This window comes from Falco cherrug, chromosome 4, assembly GCF_023634085.1.
Source record: "Falco cherrug isolate bFalChe1 chromosome 4, bFalChe1.pri, whole genome shotgun sequence".
NCBI lineage: Eukaryota > Metazoa > Chordata > Aves > Falconiformes > Falconidae > Falco > Falco cherrug.
In genome coordinates this window covers 69,605,923-69,627,399 of record NC_073700.1, presented here as the reverse complement: position 1 = coordinate 69,627,399, position 21,477 = coordinate 69,605,923, and the positions used below count along the sequence as shown (strand labels likewise).

General features: G+C 42.9%; 1 protein-coding gene across 5 annotated transcripts in view; it reads right to left on the bottom strand.

Annotated features, from left to right (window-relative positions):
- Positions 1–21,260, bottom strand: part of ARHGAP21 (Rho GTPase activating protein 21) — a 119,000-nt gene extending 97,740 nt beyond the window's left edge. Inside the window, exons 1-2 of one of the 5 annotated variants that reach the window (XM_055708360.1) lie at positions 21,125–21,260; positions 19,412–19,726 (exon numbers count right to left, since the gene is read on the bottom strand). In XM_055708360.1, the coding sequence (XP_055564335.1) occupies positions 19,412–19,498 (87 nt within the window). In that variant the 5' untranslated portion in view covers positions 19,499–19,726; positions 21,125–21,260. Of the gene's footprint in view, positions 1–19,411; positions 19,782–19,927; positions 20,065–20,313; positions 20,355–20,962; positions 21,094–21,124 lie in introns of those variants that run through there. The other 4 variants (XM_055708359.1, XM_055708361.1, XM_055708362.1 and 1 more) reach the window with 4 other exon arrangements.
- Positions 21,261–21,477: the final 217 nt, after the last annotated feature.

Genomic DNA, 21,477 nt, shown 5'->3' with positions numbered 1-21,477 from the left:
CCTCATCACCACTGTAGTCAAAACTCATGCTGGATGCTGAAAAGCCATCTCCTCTTCACTCATCACACCAAAATTCCCAAGACAGGCACAAGATCAAGAGGAATCATCTGTTATTATTTCTTATGCCTGAAACACATTCATCTCTAAAACAGATGCCACCCAAAATAGTGCAATTCTGCTGAGCTTTACACTATACTGAAAACTTCATCTTCATGAAGTACTATACAGGTAGGCCTCAGAAAAAAAATAATCCAAACCGCAAGAATGACAGAAGAGTCAGTGTTTTGCAGTAAATCTAATTCCATTTTCCCAATTTTTCAGAAGTCTGCAGGCTCAGATAGGTGTCCTTTTCCTAGCAAAAGTAAGAAATACCTCATTTTTATTACAAAGCACATCCCAATAAGGTTTTTACAACATAACAAAAGAGAAGGTTATTTAAAGAACAACATGCAGTTCTAGTCCACTGTCACTGGAGACTACTGATAAAAAGACTGTTGAGATCTTTACCCAGTAGAGTCGCTGAAAGTCTCAAAAGGAAGATTCCAGGACCTCCCACAACCCGTTCCAATGTTTAACCACCCTCAACAAGAATTTTTTCTCCTTGTGTTCAGCTGGAGTTTCCCTTACAGCAACCGTTCCCTCTTGACCCTTCACTTTCAAACAGCTGAAGACCCCAGCCAGCTGCCTCCTCAGCCTTCCCTGCTCCGGGCTGAGCAAAGGTGGTGCCACTAGCCTCCACTCCAGCCCCTGAACATCTTCCCTCTCTCCAGCTTGTCCTGTCCTGCTGGGAAGGCCAAAAACTGGGCACAGTCCCCTGGAGGAACCTCAATAGCACCCAACAGATGGGGAACACCACCAACATGTTTTGAAGATTTGAGTGCAAATGTTGTGAACAGTATGACCAACTATATTACTATGCTACACAGGTATAGCAACAACAATTACACCACCAGCATTACTCATGGTAGTAAGAACTATTATTTTTTTTCTCTATTGAATTGTTAGAACTATCCTCTCCAGAACTGCAAAACCGGCATGTATTTCCATGGCTTTTCTCAAGTCTTTTATGCATTAGAAGTGTCTTTGCCATACACTAAATAATGGAAAGAAATTCCAACCATGGAGGAAGTAATGATTCAGTGGCAGGAAGACAGGATGAATAGGGTGAGAGAAGGCATTAAGTGGTCCTCACCTTTAGACTGCACAGTGGAAGTGAATGACAACGTACAAAAGCACCCAAAAAACTTAATAGAGCATGAATGATTAAATCTATATTTGTCACATGTTAAAAAGCCTCCCTCTGTACTGAATACAAAACAAAATACATTACAAGTAACAGGTTCCCTTTCTGCAAAAGCTGGATAGAGTTATGGGTCAAAGATTTTTTAATTATTTTATTTAATTGAGAAGGTCAGGGCTACAATGCAAACAAAAAAGGTAAAAAAATCCCACCCTTAATGGCTAGCAAATATGAAATAAATACACTAGCACTTAAAATCTCAGAAGAAATTCCTATTAATTAAAGACCAAATCAAACAACCTAAGCCAGAAACCCAGGTGCACAAACCCAGGGAACAGCACCTGAAACTTAGTATAAAACCACCTGAACCAGTATACTTCAGCAAACTAAAAAGCTGTTCACATGTGAACAAATTTTCTGTATGTGAAGGAACACACCACATAAAATGCTGTCAAAAAGTTCTAGACAGTCTACGAGACCTACATTCAAAGCCTGAAATCAATGTGTCAGTGAAACCAAATGAAATTAGTTTCAAGAAAAAACATACCATTTTAACAAGCAAGTCCTAAATCAATCATGATGTATCAAGTATCAGACTTCTGTCAATGCTCAGGGGAGTACTAATATTACAGCCAAGAAATCCTACAAAACAAGTTATTGAAAACTCCAACATTCAGAATAAATTAAAGACAAACAAGCATAGCTGAATGTGTGGAGCATAGGGGTAAAAACCCCACCACTAGCAGAAACCAAGAAATGTGCAGGAGGTTTTAGTGGAAGATGACAGGGTGACTATGTAACAAACAGCAAGTCACCTAAACTAAATTCATCACAGTTGCTTGTATTTCAGCAGAAAATCTGCCTTGTATCACTACAATCTTCTTTCAGTCAACAGCAGGTCTTGATCCTTAACAAAAAATTCTCTTAGCGTTATATTAAGTTCATAGTGTATCTTAGGAATATCTTTTACCAGTCTTGTCCCAATTGTGAGAATGCAGTGTGACCTATCAATCACGAAACTACTACGCACATTGCCAAGCTCTTAATTACATAAGTGACAGTAATAGGAATATGCAAAAATATCTGGTACTAAAGAAGTGCCTCTCTTCTGAATGTTTTTGTTTTCATTTTTTACTATGTCTGTAAAAGGACAACATATTTTCTAACCCTGTCTTTCAAGTGAGAAATTACTTTTTTTTTTTAAATCACCACACTGCAACTCCAGATCAAATGGCGCAAATTCCAAGATCTGAAAAACATGAGGTGTTTGCACAAAATACTGTATGTCAAACAATGGTGATACATGCACACCACTAACACGCAGCAAGACACAAAGACAGCAGAATTTACCAAATTATTTTCAACCAGATTTTGAATACGCAATGGACATAAAACTAACTAAAAGCTACTTAACAGTAGGAATGTAAGCTGTTGTTTCAGTTTTATTTAAGTCCTTTACCAAACCTCTTCACTGGTTTTCTTACCAATTTTATATCCTGCATTTAAATTTTGTTGTATGTTATAACAGATTAATCCCATAATGAAGCTTCCTCTTCTTTGCATTTAATTCCCCTGTATAATTCCTGGTCAACAACCTGTGAGAGTAGTTCCTACTTTACCTTGTACAAAAACAATTCAGAAAGCACTCACAAAAAATGTACACAAAAATATCATTATCTTTATTAATTTTATTATCAGCACAGCAGGACACAGGCAATCCAGTAGGCTTCTGGAATATGCTGACAGTTACTTCCTGGCTCTGGTGACTGAGGATCGAAAAAGGAAGAGGCAATCTGCTGGACCTCATACTTATAAACAAGGAAGAACTGTTGGGGGTGTGACATTCAGGGGCAGCCTTGGCTACAGTAACTGTGAACAGTGGAGTTCAGGATCCTGGGAGAAGGGAACAAAGCCAAATAGCAGCATCACAGCCCTGGACTTCAGAAGCACAGGACTGTTCAGGCATCAGCTTGGAAGAATCCCACAGAAGACTAACGCAGAGAGCAAGGGTCCAGGAGAGCTGGCTGATTTTCATTGATCTCCTCCTCCAAGCTCAAGAATGGTCCATACCAGCGTGCAGAAAATCAAGCAAAGGTGGCAGGAGGCCTGCATGGATGAACAAGAAGCTTCTGACTGAATTCAAATGTAAAAAGGGAGCGTACAAGGATTGCAAGCAAGACCCAGGTGACACAGGAGGCATAGAGATGCTATCTGCAGCGTTGGGGTTAGGAAAGCCAAAGCCCACCTGGATTTCAGTCTGGGAAAGGGACAAAAAGGCAGGCTTCCAAAGGATACACAAAGGACAAGAGGGTGGATTTGTGAAGAGGAAAACATGCTTAATTGACCTGAGAGTGATATGTATGGAGTCAACTGGCTTGGCAGATAAGAGAAGAGCAGGTGTTGTTTATATCAGAAAGGCTTTTGACACTGTCTCCCATAATGTCGTAATGGACAAGTTGATGAAGTATGGGCTAGGTAAATGGGCAGTGAACTCATCTGGAAACTGGTTGAACTGTCAGGCTGCAAGTGTTATGACCAATGGCAAGAGGTCCAGCTGGAGACCTGCCACTGGTGGCATGCCCCAGAGGCCAGCACTGGGGCCAACACTAGCCTCTTCACTGATGACCTGTACAATCAGGCAGAGAACACCCTCTGCAAGTTTGCAGAGGATACAAGAATGAGAGGAATAGCTGGGATACCAGATGGGCATGCTACCGTTCAGGTAGGCGCTGACAGGCTGCAGAAGTGGACGAACCAATTCATGAGAACCTCATGAAATTCAAAGGGAAATGTCAAGTCCTGCACCTGAGGAGGAATAACCCCAAGCACAAGAACAGGCTTTGGGAAACTATTTGGAAAGCAGCTTTGCATAAAGGGCCCTAGCATTCCTATATGGACAACAGGCTGAACATGATCCACCAATGTGGCCCTTGTAGGAAGGAAAGCCAACAGCCTGCTGGACTGCATGCAGCAGAGTACAACCAGCAGGTTAAGAGAGGGGACCCTTCCCTTCTACTCAGCACTGGTAAGGTCACATCTGTATTGATGTGTCCAGTTCCTGGGTCCCCAGTACAGAACAAATATGGCCACACTGAAGCAAGTCCAGTGAGGAGCCACAAAGGTGACTAAAGGACTGGAGCACGTCACATGAGGAAAGGCTCAGAGAGCTGAGACTTTTAGCCTGGAGAGGCTGAGGAGGGGCGGGGGGGGGGGGGGGGGGGTTGGAACAAGGCAGAAACTTTTCCACATGTACAAATACATGATGCGGGAAGTAGGGGGAAAGGTGAAGAATAAGGCACCAGACTCACAACAGTTCCAGAAATGAAATTACAAGAGGCAAAGGGCACAAACTGAAATAGAGGAAATCCCATTTAAACATTAAAAAAACCAAACCACCTTTTATTAGAAATGTGATCAAACACTGGAACAGGGTGCCCAGAGAAGCTGCTGAGTCTCCATCCTTGGAATCAAAACCAGCCTGGACACAGTCCTAGACAGTCTGCTCCAGCTGGTTGAACTCAATGATCTCCAGCAGCACCTTCCAACCTCAGTGATTCACTGATTCTGTGAAGACTGTTTTTAACTCCATGCCTTATTTTCAGTTGTGATAATGCATTATGCAGCAGTGACACAAATGGTAGCTGCAGACAAATCAGGTTCAGGCTGTTTTTTGGCACAGTATTACATTCTAGCTCAAATCCCTAACATTCCCAAACTGTTCATGTTCAATATAGTCTGGCAGTACTCTCTGCTAACATGCACACAAACCTTTAAAGGTAAGTGCAAAGGTGTATCCATTCCTTCTCTGCCATTTTCATCTAATTTTACTGAAATTACATTATTCATGCAAATGTCATCCTTTTCTCAAACTTCTGGCTTCAGCAACCATTTACAGGATCTACTATTACAACATATAATCACATGTGTATAGGGAAGGAAGGAGGAAAAATAAACACAAATTCACCTTGATATTGATCTCAGCATCAAAAAATGAATTTGAGACATAGAAAGATCTAATACCAAACACTAACTGCAGCAGGTACAGCAGTGGTTTCCAGGCTCCACGTGAAATACTGCAAATACTACAGAAAAGCCTTTTCTTTGTACCACAGCTAGTTATCACAGACCAGCTGATCCCTGTATTTTGCCACTGAGGGCAGCCTTTTGCCTATCTCTTACTTCAAGTTCAGGCTATACAAAAATCTACTGACCAAATCTGTAACCATGTTCTTTAGTAAGGTGCATTTTCATATTAATCTACCTCATTATCCAAAACCCAACAGGAAACAGGGGGGGCAGGGGGAACCCCTCAAATATTGACAGCTGACTACAAAGAGCTGCAAAAGTATCATATAGCAGGAGGACAGATAAAATCCATTTGCAATAAAAAAACCTTTAAGAGCAGTGCTTCTTAACAGAGCATTAGTATGCTCTTACTGCTTTCCCAACTCGGTACACTTAACCATCTACTCTTATTTCCAGGTTAGATACCTATGTCCTTCTCACATAAGGCTTCTGTAAGGTTTACTTTGCCAAGACTAGAATCTTGGTTTCATAAAGTTGCAAAAAAAAAAAAAAAAAAAAAAAAACAAAAAAACAAAACAACCCAAAACAAACAAAAAAACCCCAAACACACACACACCCCCCAAAAAAAAAAAAAACCCAGGAAGAGAGAATTCTCTTAAGACAGGCAGACTCTGTTAATGCTGTAAGGAGACAGTAGATGAAGTATAATCATACTTTAGTCCATGACTCGCTATGGAAAGATGCTCAAGAATTTTATTTTGTAAGATGAAATTTACAGTTTACAAATTCACAATTTGTACTGTGTTTACAGCAAACAGTCTTATTTGCCTGGTTTTGGAGAAGTATCTACAACTCTTTCAAGCTGCATACGTTCAAAAACGGAGGCTTTATTCTTCCCAGATTTCCTCTAAAGAAAGAAGCTTTCTTCTCCTCCTAGATTTGTCCAAGAATAGGAGAGTTATAGAAAGCTATCAACTTTTCATTCCTGAAACAAACATACCTATTTCCACAGTGTGTTTAATTAGATTTCAAAACATTGTTATTTTTACAACATTCTTCATGTTCTCATGTTGTGTCTTCATATACAACAGTGTATCAGGTTTTAGATATTATATAGTTTTGCATTATAAAAAGAAACAGAACTTCTATTTTTAGGCTTTTTACTCTTAATACTTGAAGAAAATACTAGCTGCTTGGGGTATCTGTGCTTAAACCTGGCACCAATTCCTCCAAAAGAAGGTCTGCAGAAAGTATACAATGCAAGTTATTCTTATATTCTAGCACATAATACAAAAAGCAGTTGGCTTTATCTAAAGAACAGTAATAGAACAGACACAACTGGTTTTCACAAGAATTGAAGGCTTTTTTTCAAAAGCTCATTTATTAGAACTGCTGGTCCAAAGCCTATTAGAATCTTCAGCTGAAAGGATTTTTATACAGGTTATTTTATGAAGCAGGAGCAATGTCATTTCCCCCCTATTTCAGTATTTTAAATAAGACTCTGAATACCTTTTTTTTTTTTGCAATTAGAAAAAAAAAGAAACTTTGGTTAACATGAGCCATCACAAATCTCTTCCTCCACATTTTTTATAATTTCTGAAGTCACTTACCCTAAATCTGCACTTAAGAATAAAGTAGTCTGGACTGCAACCATTTTAAGCAATAAACACAAGAACTTCTGGGAACTGGATGGAACACAAAAGTACAAAATGGCATAACAGAACAGTAAAGCCTCTACTACCACTTTGTAATAGCAACACGTAAAACGAGGTAACAGTGAAAAAACAGGCTTGTGAAATAAAGCGCAACTACCCCAGAAAGGCTTTATTAAGGGTTAAGAATTAATTAGAAGATCCTTCTGTAGTGAGTCATTCTAAAATGCAACTAGACCTACTCCTTCCCCAGATAAGAAGTGTCTCTACAAAAAAGAAACGAAGTTCTTGAAAAAACAACTGCACCACAGAATTATAAAAAATAAAAAAAATAATAGAGTAATAACCACCATTACTCCTCATGGGTTGAAAAGGCTAGTATACCCAGTTGAGGACACATGCCTGTAATCCCTGCTTTCTCGCTGAGTTAGGGAAGACTACAAGAGCCTTCGAAGGAATGAAAGCTCATGGTATCTTGGGTCCTAAGCAGCAAAGAGAAACCTGCCAGGCCAGATTATCTAAGTGGGGGAAATGACCACAGTATTAACTGAACTTAAGGTCAAGTCACTCCCACAAATCCTGTTCTTAATCTCTACATAATACCTTCACTTCATCTGGTGGCATTAATGGCGTCAATTAAAAACAAAACGAAAAAAAACAAAAAACCCACCAAAAACCCAAAACCAAAAGAACCCCAACCCACACACGACACACCAAAAAAAACCCCAAAACAACCAAAAAACCACCACCCAAAAACCCCCAAAACCACAACCAAAAAAGTCCCACACTAAAACATTATGATTCACCCTTCTGGAACTATCCAAAATGAGACAGAGATGATTGCAGTGTTTGTGCTTCACCTCCCTCACAGCAGACACAGAACATAACACATGGATGAAATTCAGTTTCCAAACTTCAGGTTCCCATTGTGAGCTGCAAGCAAGGGTACAGACAACCATTACATCACTGACTGATGTTGCATCATCCACAGTTTAAGCCACTGACAACTGCCCATGAAACAGGAAAAGGTTAACATGCTAAGGGACTTGGGGGAGGGAGAATCTTTTTCCCAAATAAACTCCTACCAGGTAAGTGTGAAAACCAGGCATCACTGGATTTTAAGTAGAAAGTCTTCAACTGAACATTTTTTCCTGTAAATTTACAACTTTCCAGTTTAAGTGAGGAAAAATATTGTTCTCTACATACGAACTTAACTGTGAGAACTGTTTACCCTGAACACACCTTGCTGAGTAACTGTCTAATATCACCAGTCTCTACTCACTCACCTTAAAGAATTTTGTTTCTCAGTCATGAATCACTGATGACAAGAGCAAAAACCATCTTAGCCACAGATGCCTTTTAACATTTTAGATCTAGCTTTAAAAATAGTTTTGGGGGCTGGGGGTTGTTGGTCTGCCCACCCACAAAAGACAATAAACCCAACGCAATTTTTTAATTATTTTTTTGTTACCTTCTTGATAATTCATTTTCAGGATTGGTGAAGGGGAGAATTTCCTTTTTGCCAAGTAGAGCTTCTCCCTACAGTACTTTCCCTATTTGTACATCACTCAGTCCCATGCAGCAGCCTTCAAAGCTATGTAGCTTGCTGTGTAGCTCCTGAAAGTGCTATTTCCTTTCCCTAAACTGGTACCACAGAACTAGAGTAGAAGAAGAGTAATGATTCTACAGCAAACAGAAGACTCAGTAGCATCACTTACCATAGAAGGAGAAAGGAGTTTTCCACTGGCTCTTAGGGATTTACTGGTTTTGCTGCCACAATATTTGCAAGACTTGGAACCAAGAACAAAGCCTTGCAATCTAATGCTGCCCACTAAAAGAACTGATGCAGAAAAAAAATCCACAGACAAAAAATACTTGCTGGATTGCAAACAAGTAGAAAAAAAGAGAACTACAACAGCCTGTTTAAGTTGCATACAAGCCACACAATCACCTTGCCTTCTCCTTCAGCTGGGAGACTGGGAAAGAGGAATGGAGGAAGAAATGGGGTAAACACAAAAGCAGGTAATTGTGCATTTCATTTTAGCTTATCAAAACTGGAGAACATTAGACCCATATGATGCAACAAGAATTAACAGCAGCTCTTACAAAAGCAAGCAAAAAAAAGAAAAGTTGATATCTAGCCTGAACCTTCAAGAAGCAAAAATAGGTCCTAGACCTGAACATCTGAAAAACTGCATTTCCTGTCACTGATTGCAAACGACTGCCTTGTTTCAGCAGGCTTAGTACAGAACCTCCAGAAAGCAGGAGGAATCCTAATGAACTATCACAGAATCAGCATCGTAACATGTAAGAACGCCTGTAGAGCAGATCAAAGGTCCACCTAGCCCAGCTCCAACAGTGACCAAATGCAGACAGCTGCAAACAGGAAAGAACATGAGATCACAAATCCATAATTCATTCCACTACAAGGGTATTTTGTAACTCTGTCACTATTGCTGTTCCAAAAATGTATCTGGTTTATCTTTCAGCTTACATATACATTTTTAACTTCCAAAATATTATGGTGCAGAGTAACAAATTTAATTAAGTTTTATGCAAAGGGCCATCTCCTTTTGCTTGTTCTCAGTTCACCATGCTCATCTAACCAAGTTCTTGGAGTTGACAGTAAAGAGCTGCTTCATAGAAATTCAAGAGAGATGGAGAAAGCTACATCTCAAAATCATCTCTCCATCTCTACAGTCTCCTCTCTCCCAAAATGCCAAGTCCTAGCTTCCTTATTTTGTTTTGATACAGAAGCAACTCCATATATTTGCTTATCTTAGCCACGTTTTTCTAGCTCTACTGCATTGTTTCTGAGACGGGGAAAAATGAAGGGGGAAGGGACAGAACTAGACCTAGACACACCAGCTCCAAATCCACCATGGATTTATACACTGAGTTATGACAGAGAACATTAACTGTTCAAAATTATTAGGAAATGCATGACAATTTGCTTTTTTGACCAACACTGAGCACTAAGCTGCTGTTTAATCCTTAGAGTTACCTATCACAACTCTTAAGACCTCACCCATGAGTTCCTAGTTAATCATTAACTCTCAGTATTTTATATGTGACATATTACTTGACATTTATGCAAGAACTAAAACATCATTTTAGTTTTTATCAATTAGTGCTGAACATCAAAAGGTCCTTCTGCACTTTTTCACAGACAATTCATCTTCACTTCAAAATGCCTGAATAACAGCATCAGCAAGCAAAAATTCTGCACAAAGGAAGATAGAAAAACAAACACTTTACCTCTCCATCGCCATTTAACTCAGGAAAACAGCAGAAAGCTATCAGACCTTGTTAGATATACAGCTGAATCATATTCTCAGTCACAGCGTAAACAGAAAATTACTCAAAACCATGTATAAAGAAGTCATAAAAAACAACACCTAAAGGCCACAGGCTATGAAATGCTACGAGTATTGGCCTGCATCCATTATACTTCATGTTTCATAACACTTGCATACAGAAAAACCCTTTGTTCCACAAACTCAGCTACAAGGAACATTTTGATCAGGTATGCAGTACTTTTTAAAAGCTGTATTATTACTTCTCATTTTTTTAAAAAAATGAAAATGTTAACAAAAGAGATTCAATTAATGAGCTTGTAAGATTACCTCCATGACATCAGGATCAGCCAGCTTGCCTAATTATTAATGGCTACTGAAGCACCTCATCTGATTCAGATGCACAGATTGCAACCTTGAAAACTATTCATGTAAACTTATTTCACTCTGCAAACTTCTATATTAACGCTAATTTGGCAAGATGAAATACTTTAATGCCCCAAGAGCAACACACAAGCCAGTCATTCTTCCTTCCTCAAGACAAGAAAGGAGATCACGTTTAAATCCCACCTCACAGGCAGCTCCAAAACAACTTCTCCAACATATTTTCAAAAAATAACTTAAGGTAATAGAACACACATGACTGTATTCACACAGACCCATACAAAAACAATGTAAGTACACAGAATTGAGCAGAGGGCCTGTAAAATTGCCATGAAAATTGATTACTCCGGGCAAAGTTTACTTACTCACCTTTTACTATGGTGATTGAGGATAATAAAATTTTAAAATGCATGCAAGAAGGAACAAGTCAGATTTTACAACCATTGATGAATAAGAAATGTTTGTGGCTACACACAAGAATACTTTTCACCAGTCACAGGCTCCCTGTTGAAGTTGCTTCAAAATTGGAGGGCTGAGAAGAAAAGTACAGCAACAATAACAAAGCACAAACTGCAGTGGGACAGCTCGCTACATGAAAACTGCGGCATTCCTTTCAAAGATCTGGTTAAAATTATCACTATCTTACAAAAACAGGTCAGAACCTACAGGTAGTAAGAGCCACTTGTTTGAGATGCACATACTAGATCTGTTGCTTCTTTTTGCTGGCTGAAACACCACCACAACATTTCAGTTCTTGATTCTTGCATCACAAGGAGATTTTGACAGTTTTGCATACTCCTGCAAGCACCAACTGAACTCAAGCCTTTTAAACGTTATAAAACTGAGGACATATGAGTTTTAAACATGTCTAATCTACAACAGACCTTAAGTTCAATTAAAGAATTGTATTTAAAGATCATTCAAATTTCTTAGGAAATCAACCACTTCCATGTTCTATTACAATGGGGCAGACCTTGAACAAGTTAAAATGTTGTTTTTTCCTTAAAAAAAAAACAAACTGAAACTGTCTTGGGTTTTGAAATCCACATGACTTGAGCTCCATATACTAGTTTTTGAACAATGTCTCTCTATGTGAAGTTTTCCAATACAAAAATGCAATTTAGTCTGTAGATTGAGCTCAGTTTTAGTTCTCAAAATTGAAAATTTTGCCTCAATGCCATGTACATATCACTGGGTAGACTGCATCTGTCACAAGGCAGATGATCTAGAAGGGATTTCTGAGAATTTAAAGATTCTATTTTAGCTTATCCCGTGCTCAGAATAGGTAGTACCCAAGACACCCATTCACCTCAAAGTGTTAAATCACAAGAAAATATTTCTATTTTAGCCTTTTCTGACCTTAGAATAAAATAATTATATTAAAAAAAAAAAATCACACATCTGAAGCAGATATCATCTATATATTCAACATTAACGTCAAGGCAGTTTAAGCAGCTTTGGGTTTTTTTAGCGTTTTTTTATTACAGGAGTGTTTGTTTTCTTATGTTCTCACCAACTTTGCAATAGCAAAAGCCTCATATACTTTAGATGAAAAATTAAAATAGAAGAGAGTAAAATATAGTCTTTTAAAGGGTGGGTGAATTGTAATTAAGTTTCAGTAAGAAATAGTACTCTGTTAAGTATACAAAGAAGTATACATAAAGTAGGAGGGCACACTGCCATTTCTATTGTTTAAAAACAAAAAGATCACTTCATAAACAGGCTCAGGTTCCTCTTTCCAATTGATTTGTACCAACTGCAACTATTACTCAGAAGTGTTTAAAATCTCTCCCAATACAATTCATAGTCTTCTATTTGATTTATCCTCCCTGGCACTCCAAGCAAAAAAAAAGCAGCATAAACCTCAAAATTTACAATAAGGAAGATTATGTCATCCAGCCAGCTCAGCGATGCCAGTGCAACATTATTCCCTACAGTGTTATTTGCTAGTGCTTAATGCAGTCCATACTGTGTGTCCTAACACATTATGCAAATGACACACACATAAAAGAAAAATGTCTATCTCAAAGTGCACCCCTCCACCAACAGCCAATCTGTAATTAGCCATGTCCTCTAAGGAGACACCTCATTCACTCTCAGCAAAGCAGCAGCTGCTAGCAAATGGAAATAAAGAAATTTAGAACAAAAATAAGCCTACTACCTACACTCCCAAAGGTGTACACTCACAGTCGCAAGCCAGAGTCAAAACCTAAACAGCTGTTTGTATTTTTCTAGAATGCTCACACAGAACTTCTCATGCCCAGCACTAAATATTTACTAACGTGATTTGCATCAGCCACTCTCAAACATTATGCTGTTCAGAAAGCTGCAGCAACAGCTCCCAATTCTTCACTCAAATATTTTCTGGACTACTAGCTTTCAATATGAAAATCAAGAGCAGAAAATATAAAGTAGCAGCATTTCCTGCTATGCAATTCACTGATGACATATACACAACATCATAATAGTGCATACCAGTTCAGAAAGATGCTGCAGATCTAGCCCAACACAAATGAAGATATTCAGAGAATAAAGCATACAGCTGCGCCTGATTTTTACTTTTCTGTTACCAAGTGATCCAATCTCTAAACTCTGGTATCATGTCCCCAGAAAAATTCTCTTCAAATCTAAGAGCAATGATAAAACAGTAAATTCAGCAAATGGTTTCATGATTACTAATGAAAGACAGTACAATTCAGGGAATAGCTAGACTTCCCATGTAACTGGGAAGTTTCACCCCGTTTAAAAAAAAATGAATAAAAAAGAAAAATGCAACAGAGGAAGCCTTCCCATTAAATAATCTTTAAGAACTGTATACATGAAACAGCTTACCTCACCTTGCAACTGTAAGATTAGGCACTTTCAGGTTTATAAGATGTGTCAAGCCTCTGATATGAACAAATCAAAATTTCTTTGATGCCACTGTTCCCACCCATCAGCTGCACTTAAACATCTACTGTATGTACCTAATGCTAGGTGATCGGGAAAAAATACCACAGAACTGTCTTTGAAAAATATTACAAGAAAATTATGTAAGAAGGATTTGGACAGGAGAAATACATGGTATTTACATTAATCTACATTCTGTGTAATAAACAGGCAAAGTATGACACAATTACCCCCATTCATCCACTAACCTGACCAGACAGTGTAACTCTTACCCACCATTTATCTACTATGCTTGGCACAACATATTATTTAATATATATACACATAGATTATCTATTATGGTAGGCAGACAAACACTTCTGTAGCAAGACCCTAATTTCAAGGATTTGATGAGATCATAAACTCTGATGCCTTCCACAACCATGGAGTTATACCAAACAGCTCATAAGACTGATTTCTGGGGTGCCATCAATTCAGACTGTTTCAACACCAATTCAGAAGCCTCGCCATTTATACTAGGGTTAATTCACACTTTTAAAAAACAATGACCCCTGTTAACGACAGGAAATAAATCTGGTTTTGTTTAAAATAAATTTCCTAATTTTTTATATCTGCTTCCTATCCTGTGCAATTTAATATACAAACAATTGCAAGGAAGAGTAACACACAACCTCTGAATGCTAAAAACTTTCATTTTTCTGACAGTTGTTTATCAGAGGAAAAAATCCACCAACTACAAAGCATCAGTATATATTCCTAACAGGTTAGTCTAAGACTGGTACAAAGACTTCCTTATGAACAGATACAGAGTTTTTCTTTTAATAAGGCTCTCACAGGTTGCACATGCTTATATTCTAATGATCACTTACACAGCAATGTATACACAAAATGTAAAACAAAAAATAAAGACCAACTTTTACTCTTTTCATACTCAACTGCCCACACTTTTCTGCTGAGCTACAATTTAGTCATCCACCTACAGGAAGATGTTTTCATACATTCAAGATGGACAAGATCACAAATGCATACAGTGTGTAATATGAAATACCTTCTCTTGCCCAACTGTTCTCTCAATTGGTTTTTGTGTAAGCAAGTAAATATAACAGGCAAGAAATAATACATCTAAAGTAGCAGATGTGTAAGCTATTTTTAATTATTTTGATTATTAAGATGTGAAAGTAACAACAATAGTCAACTTAGCACTTTGATGCTTGTTAAACCTATTAAAAAAGTTCACTCATAATAGATATATAGCATGCAATAAATGCTATTATTTTATACTGACACAGATCGAGATACTCTTCAGTCCATCAGGTCTCTTGCAAAGACTGGGCGGGGGGGGGCGGATTCAGACAGTGATGAAAGTCATACAGTCAACAAAGGTGTCATTTTGGGAAGCAAAAAGTCATTTCAAAAAGGAACCATTTGCTGCTTTATACTGTTGCTTATCAAATACATAGCATTTCCTCATGGAAGAGGTCCATGTTCTGTCAAATTATCTTAGGCTTACTCCAACATAAATGAGAGCAGAAGTCAAGGCTATGCTTGCATGATTAAACAGGATTAGACTCAAGCTTTTTGAATAGTTGTGATCACTGTCTGTATATCAAATTTATTCTCCCTTGATGCAAGGTTGGTACAGAATTCTCTATCGCCATAAGTAGTATACACTTCTAACAAGTAGTTTTGGTATTGTGTATTATTTGACATGTAAGATCTTACAAATGCACTTCTCTAATTCTTTCTTTATATCACGATTAAACCTTTCTGCCTCTAAGCATCAGGCATAGAAAAAGCTGACATCCAACAATACAGAGTTCCAGAACAGCGTACCCGGCATAACAGGTTACAGGCATAATTACATAAAGATCGAAAAAGCAGGATCAAAATACACCCCTCCAGTGTTTGTGCCCCTATATTAGAGAGGCATAGCACCTGAAGTCACCACTTGAAGTTTACCAATGTCATCCCAACCAGGTTGTTAAAATAGTAAACCATCTATTAAGTATTGTTAGTGAGAATGCCAATAATTTTCTATTTTTAGTGTCATCACTGCCCTTCTCTGGTTCCTGACCCTTCCAGCGCAGGCTTCTCTTCAGGTCATGCAGTTGTACTCTCTCTGATAAGGTGTAGAAGTGAAACTATCATGGCATTTTCTCTCCCTTTCTGAAATATATTTGTGGTTACAAAGCAAGTACTAAATAACCTCTGACTATTCTTTCACAGAAGTCTTTGGAAATGTATTTCCTAATTATTGCCAAATACAGAAACTCTCAGGAATCTCTGAGGATAACCAACTATGCCTAACTACTCAGCTGTTAGGCAAAAAAAAAAAAAAAATCCCACAAAACCAAAACCCTACACTCTTAATGTAAATTTGCAATAAAGTATTAGAAATTTGCAATAAATATCTAAATGTGTACTCTAATGAGTTCCAACAGAAAAATAACACACACTTAATAAAATCATTTGATAAAGGTTTTTTAGTATTCATAAACTGAGGAAGCAGTACTGTTTACAATAAAACTTTGGCTTTTGAAGTCACATATGCTGTAATTAATGTTTTTTCATCCTACATTTAACATTTTGAATGTAATTTTAATACAGATTAAGTGTAAACTACACCACAAACAGATTTAGCTATTCTTTTAAAGTAAATGCAAAATAGTGGGAATAGCAAAGCACAAAAAGCACTTTTTGTTGTGCCTTTCTAGGCAGAAGAAGGGAGATGAAATTTATACTAACAAAGAAACCAGTTCCAGCCTCAAATCTGGACAGGGCCATAGACAGGATGTTGTGACTGAAGTAGTACTGCCTGTACCTCAGCAGGGCTTAAACACCCCAGCAAAACACTGCTAAAACCTGATGAAACAGAGATAGTATATGCCTGTTAATCTGAAAACCAGAAAGAACACACTCTCACTTATCTGTCTGTATGAACACAGGCTCAGCAATTCTTGCACCCGTTTGCAAATGTGTGTCAGATTTCAAACAGAATGGCAAACAGCCCTGAGAGTCCCTGGCCCTCTCTGCCAGCTCCCCCAAGAGCCCAGAATACGTGATCTGTCCCTTTGAACAGGCGCTGTATGTTCAGACAGGAGCCCACGAGCCTGAATGCGCAATCTTTGTTCTCAACAATCGTTTCAGTGAAGGGGCTCTGAAGTGAGAAAGACCACCAGATACAGTGTCAAAGGGAAAACAAAAAAATTAAGTGAAAATAAAAATAGATACCACGATGAACCATGACCAAAGGGAACATAGCATGAGAGTAGACCGGCATCCAAAACAAAAAACAATTACCAACCCAACATAGGCGTTACCTAAAGGAGTCACATCGCATGTCCTCAATCCTCCCACCTCTGTATGCAAAGATACAAAGAAGCGCTAGTTTCTCAGTCTGACATTCCCTTTCTTTGCCTGACCACAGATCTTTAAGCCAGAGCACAAGTTTTTCAGTTCTTCATCAAACCTCAATGATTATTGCTGTACATTTCCAAAACATTTAACTGGCTGAAAATTCTGATTTCTGTTGCAACTTCCTTGCCTGTGATGAACACGGGCTATGCTTGGAGCCTTCCTTGTGACAACCTGCTGCGTGTATATGTCTACAGCTAAACATTAGATGTAGATGAGTTAATATTGCATCACAATGCAAACACCATACGGGATACAGTGTCCAAAACCATAAATCATTTCCCAAAATTGCTAATACCTCGCATGTCAGTATTAGCACACTATGAAACCCTGCAACTGCATCAACTTTTCTGCAAAATTAAAACTTCTTTTTATTAGTAACTCTGTTTCATGGAAGGTGTTTTCTGATTTTATTCAACAAAAAAGCAGTTCTTACAATACAAGACTTCAGTTAAACGGATTTGTTCACATCTAGCAGCATATCAAGCACTGCACACAGAAACTCTTCCACCAACTGAACTGAGACAGCAGATCCTCACTCTCTATTGGCATTTTACACCGATCTATGAAAAAAGCTTTAAGAAAGTTGAACTTTAAGCCAGACAGGCAGTAATATGCATACTAAAATAACTGCGAAAGCACTGCAACCTTGATTAGAATTCATGAGGGCTACCTAAATTCAAGTAAAGATTTTGTCAGGCCTGCTGCAAGTAAGGCAATCATCAGTGTAAGCGCATGCTTCCTAGCAGTTACATTTTAGCTGCAACATATAAGCATCAGGCAAAACAACAGGCAGAGCAGTCCATTTTGCAATTCTGTACCTATTAGCAGTCCCCAATTAGACAGCTTTAACATGATGAGCTCCAAAAGCACCACGGGCCTTGTTAGGGCTTACCGCAGTAGCGAAAGGTGGATTATGACAACTGCCAGTGCCAAAAGACCAGCAGTCTCAACATGATAGAATTAAAAAGCAGATTTTAGTTTTTACACTTAGACATCTGGTTTCCTCCCTCTTCCCACACTATCTGAACAGTATTAAAGGACACTGTCTCCAAATATGGCCTTGTTTTCAGTCACATTTTTAAGAAGGGCATCAACAAGAATAAACCATGATTTATCCTACATGCAAATTAAGAATCATAATTTGTAACAAAGTCTAAAATCTCAACATCTTCTGTTTTCTTACTTAAGGTTCACATTTTGTCCTCACCCAACCCACCTGCTTTAAGACATTGTGTGAATTCCTTAATTGAGGTGATGGCAGTAAGGAAAATCTTACAATACCATATGTGCCACCTTTAAACTAAGGCAAAAGGGTAAACTGAGGATACCAGCGAACTAAAACCCAGTGTCCTAACACAACAACAAAAAAAGACCAAAAAAACCCACACACAACCAAACTAAAAGCCACTCGCACTTTTAATTTTTAAGTTCTGTAGGTTTAAAATCACTCTATTACATATCAGTTTCAAAGGGAAGCATCTATATAAAGGGCATCCATTTCACAGTCCTACATAGGTTTAAGTCAGTTTTTTGCCTTTGGCACATGTCCTAACTTTGAGACAAAAAAGCAAGTTTGTCTTTCTAAATAAAGTTTAAGACAGATCTTGGAACACATCCACTGAAGCTGTTATATATACTTTATTAGCCCTGAAGTTACAGTTGTTTCGCAGAGATTTATTAACAGGGAGCACAGAAGGAAACACCAGACACGGTTCTGCGTTAAAACCTGTGCTGCGAGTCCAAACATGCAACGGTACCACCATATGGCATGCTATCAAGTTTTTAAACTAAACACACAGAGGACCATTCCAGCAACAAATGCTGTGGATAGAAATAAGTTTAGCACAAGCCCCTGCGTACAGACAGGAGTGTGGCGAGCACTGGCTAGAAGGGGGCAGAGGCCGGACCCGTACTCCTATTAAAAGCACCAGGGCTTCAGCGTGACAGGGGGGGGGGGCCAGGCGGGAGCCGTACCCCAGTGCCGCCCAGCCAAGCGCTCCCCTCCCCGGGGGACGGGGCAGACGCGTCGAGACGACGCGGAGAGGCCGAGCGTGGGGGCGCCGCGCCGCAAGCTGACCGCGGGGCTGGGGCGGATGGGGGGCTGAAGGGGCGACCCCACGGAAACCGCCGCCCCGAGGGCGAGGACGGCGGCCGCTCGGCGGGGCGGGAAGAGGAGCCGCCGCCCGGCCCCAGAGGCAGCCGAGGCGCCCCCGCCTCCCGGCCCAGGAGCGACGCCCCGAGTGCGAGGGGAGCCCTCGGCCGGGTCAGCCTCCCCGCCCGCTGCCGGGGAGCCGCACGCCCGCACCGCTCCCAACGTCCAACTCCCAGCAACTCCGGGGCGGGCGGGCAGGAAGAGAGAGGGAGGGAGAAAGGGAGGGAGAGAGGGGGCGGCCATTAAGCCCGCTCCAGCCAAGCCGTTCCCCGCGGCGGGAGGCGGCCGCCCGGCCCGGCCCTGCCTGCCGCCGCGTACGCACAGCCCGCGCCCCGCCCGCCCCCGCCGCTCCTACCTGGCCGCCGGCGCCGCTGCCGCCGCCCGGGGGGGGCTCGTTGTCTCCATCTCCGCCGGGTGGCCCCGCTGCCCACCGGGTCGCCATTATTTCATTCCCGGTTACAAAGGAGGTGCAAATCCTCAGGAGCCCACATCGGGGAAGGGAACGGAGCGGAGGAGGGAACCAACGCCAGAGCCACTCGCGCACACCCGACACGCCGAGGCCAGCCCCGCCGCCGGGGAGGGGTCTCGGCCTCTTCAGGCAGCTGCCATAAGGAAGAGCGCCGGGACGACCGTGGGCTTCAGCTGCGCTCCCCGGCTTCTGCCTTCATGGCTGGAGGAGGAGAGAGAGAGCAGATGTGTCAGTCCTCGGCGCGGAGCCGCCGCCGCCGCCTCCTCCGCCACCCGTCCCTCGTTAGGCTAATTGCACCCGCTCGTCATCTTCCTCTTCCTCCGGCTCCTCCTATCCACAGCCCCAGCCGCGGGGAGGAGAGGACAGGCGGAGAGAAAGCGGGAGGCGCCCGCTCCCTCCTACCTCGCTACACACAGGCTTTCGTGCCGCCGGAGGGAGCAAGGACGGGGCAGCGCTGCCCCGGGCCGCCGAGGCTGGCAGGGAGGGGAGCCCCGGTTGGCGAGGGCCGCGGGCCGGCCGGCCGCTCCTTCTCTCGGCCCAGCCCAACTTTGATCAACTGGTGGAGGACGGGGCAGGGAGCCGAGGGGCGCTCGTTCGCCGGGCCGGGCGGAAGGCGCCGCCTGCTCGCGCTGCTCGCCCCGGCCGTAACCAGCAGTGTGACCGGCGCGGGGTGGCGGGAAGCGCACAACCTCCGGTTGGAAAACGGCAACAAAAGAGCCCTCCCGGCAGCAGCGAGGCCAAGACCCCCACTCGGTGGAGCCCAGCTTTTGTCTCTCACGCGAGCCTACCCCGCTCACAGGCGGCTCCCTCCCCCCGTCTACGTAGCCGGAGCCGTTCGCGATCAGACCACCGCGCCCCACGCCCCGCCCGCCGCCCCTCCCTCGGGCCTCCCTCCGCACAGACGCGCGGTTTCGCCCCGGCAGCCGGCGGCCGGCCCTGCCCCCCCCCCCCGCGCTGCCGGCTCCGCCGCCACCAATTAGGGCGTCTCGGCGCTGGGGGCCATAGCGCCGCGCCAGCTGCGCCCGCCGCGCTCCCCCGGCTACCTGAGCACCGGCCTCGCCCACCGCCGCGGGTGGGGGCCGCTCGCCGCGCTCCGACCCGGGCTCGGCGTGAGGGGGAGCCGCGGAGCTTCAGCCAGCGCCCTCCTGAAGGCGCGGGGCTTCGCGCGGCTTAGCCGCCTCCACCGCGCGGAGAGCGCGGTCTCTGCCCGGACTAGCGCGGCACCGTCTCGTTGTCCGCGGCCTGCGCGCCCGCGCACGGCCTCGCTTGTCCCCGTCCCGTTACACCACCACCCCGCCCCGGGAAGGCCCCGAGTCCGCCCCGGCGCCTCACGGCGGCCCCTGCCCTGCCAGGAGCAGGGGCGGCAACCGCGCCCGGCCCGCCGAACTCGCGCCGCGCGGCGGTGCCTCGCCGGCCCTGACGCTGGCCCCCTCTTACTCGGCGGCCTGCAGGGCTCCGGCCCCTCAGCCCCGCGGCGGCGGCGAGGCGTTCCCGGTGCTGGCGGCTCCCGCTGCCTCCGCCGCTGGGGCCGGTAGGGAGCCCGTCCCCATCCCCCGCCTCCAGGCTGGCGGTTTCTGTTCCCTCCAAAAATCCACCCACCTCCTTAGACGACACCGCGAGGGCAGGAACTGGCTCCCGGCTGCCTTCTCGGGCACCCGCCCTGCGGCCGAGGAGCGCAGAGCCCCGCCGGGCCCGCACCCCGCCGCCCCCGCCCGCCAGCGCGCCCTGAGGCGGCGGGCCGCGGCGTCGCCTTCTCCCCCTCCCCGCCAGAGGACTCGGTGGTGGTGTTCGCGGGGTGGGGTGGGGGGTGTCACACATGAGTAATCTAAATTTTTCCGCCCTAACTCTGGATTTCGTGCTACTGTTGCCAGCTCCAACCTGCGCCGGGCTCGGTGAGGGACCCCTCGGCACGGCAGCGGCCACGGCCGCGCCTCGGAGGGCTCTGGGATGGG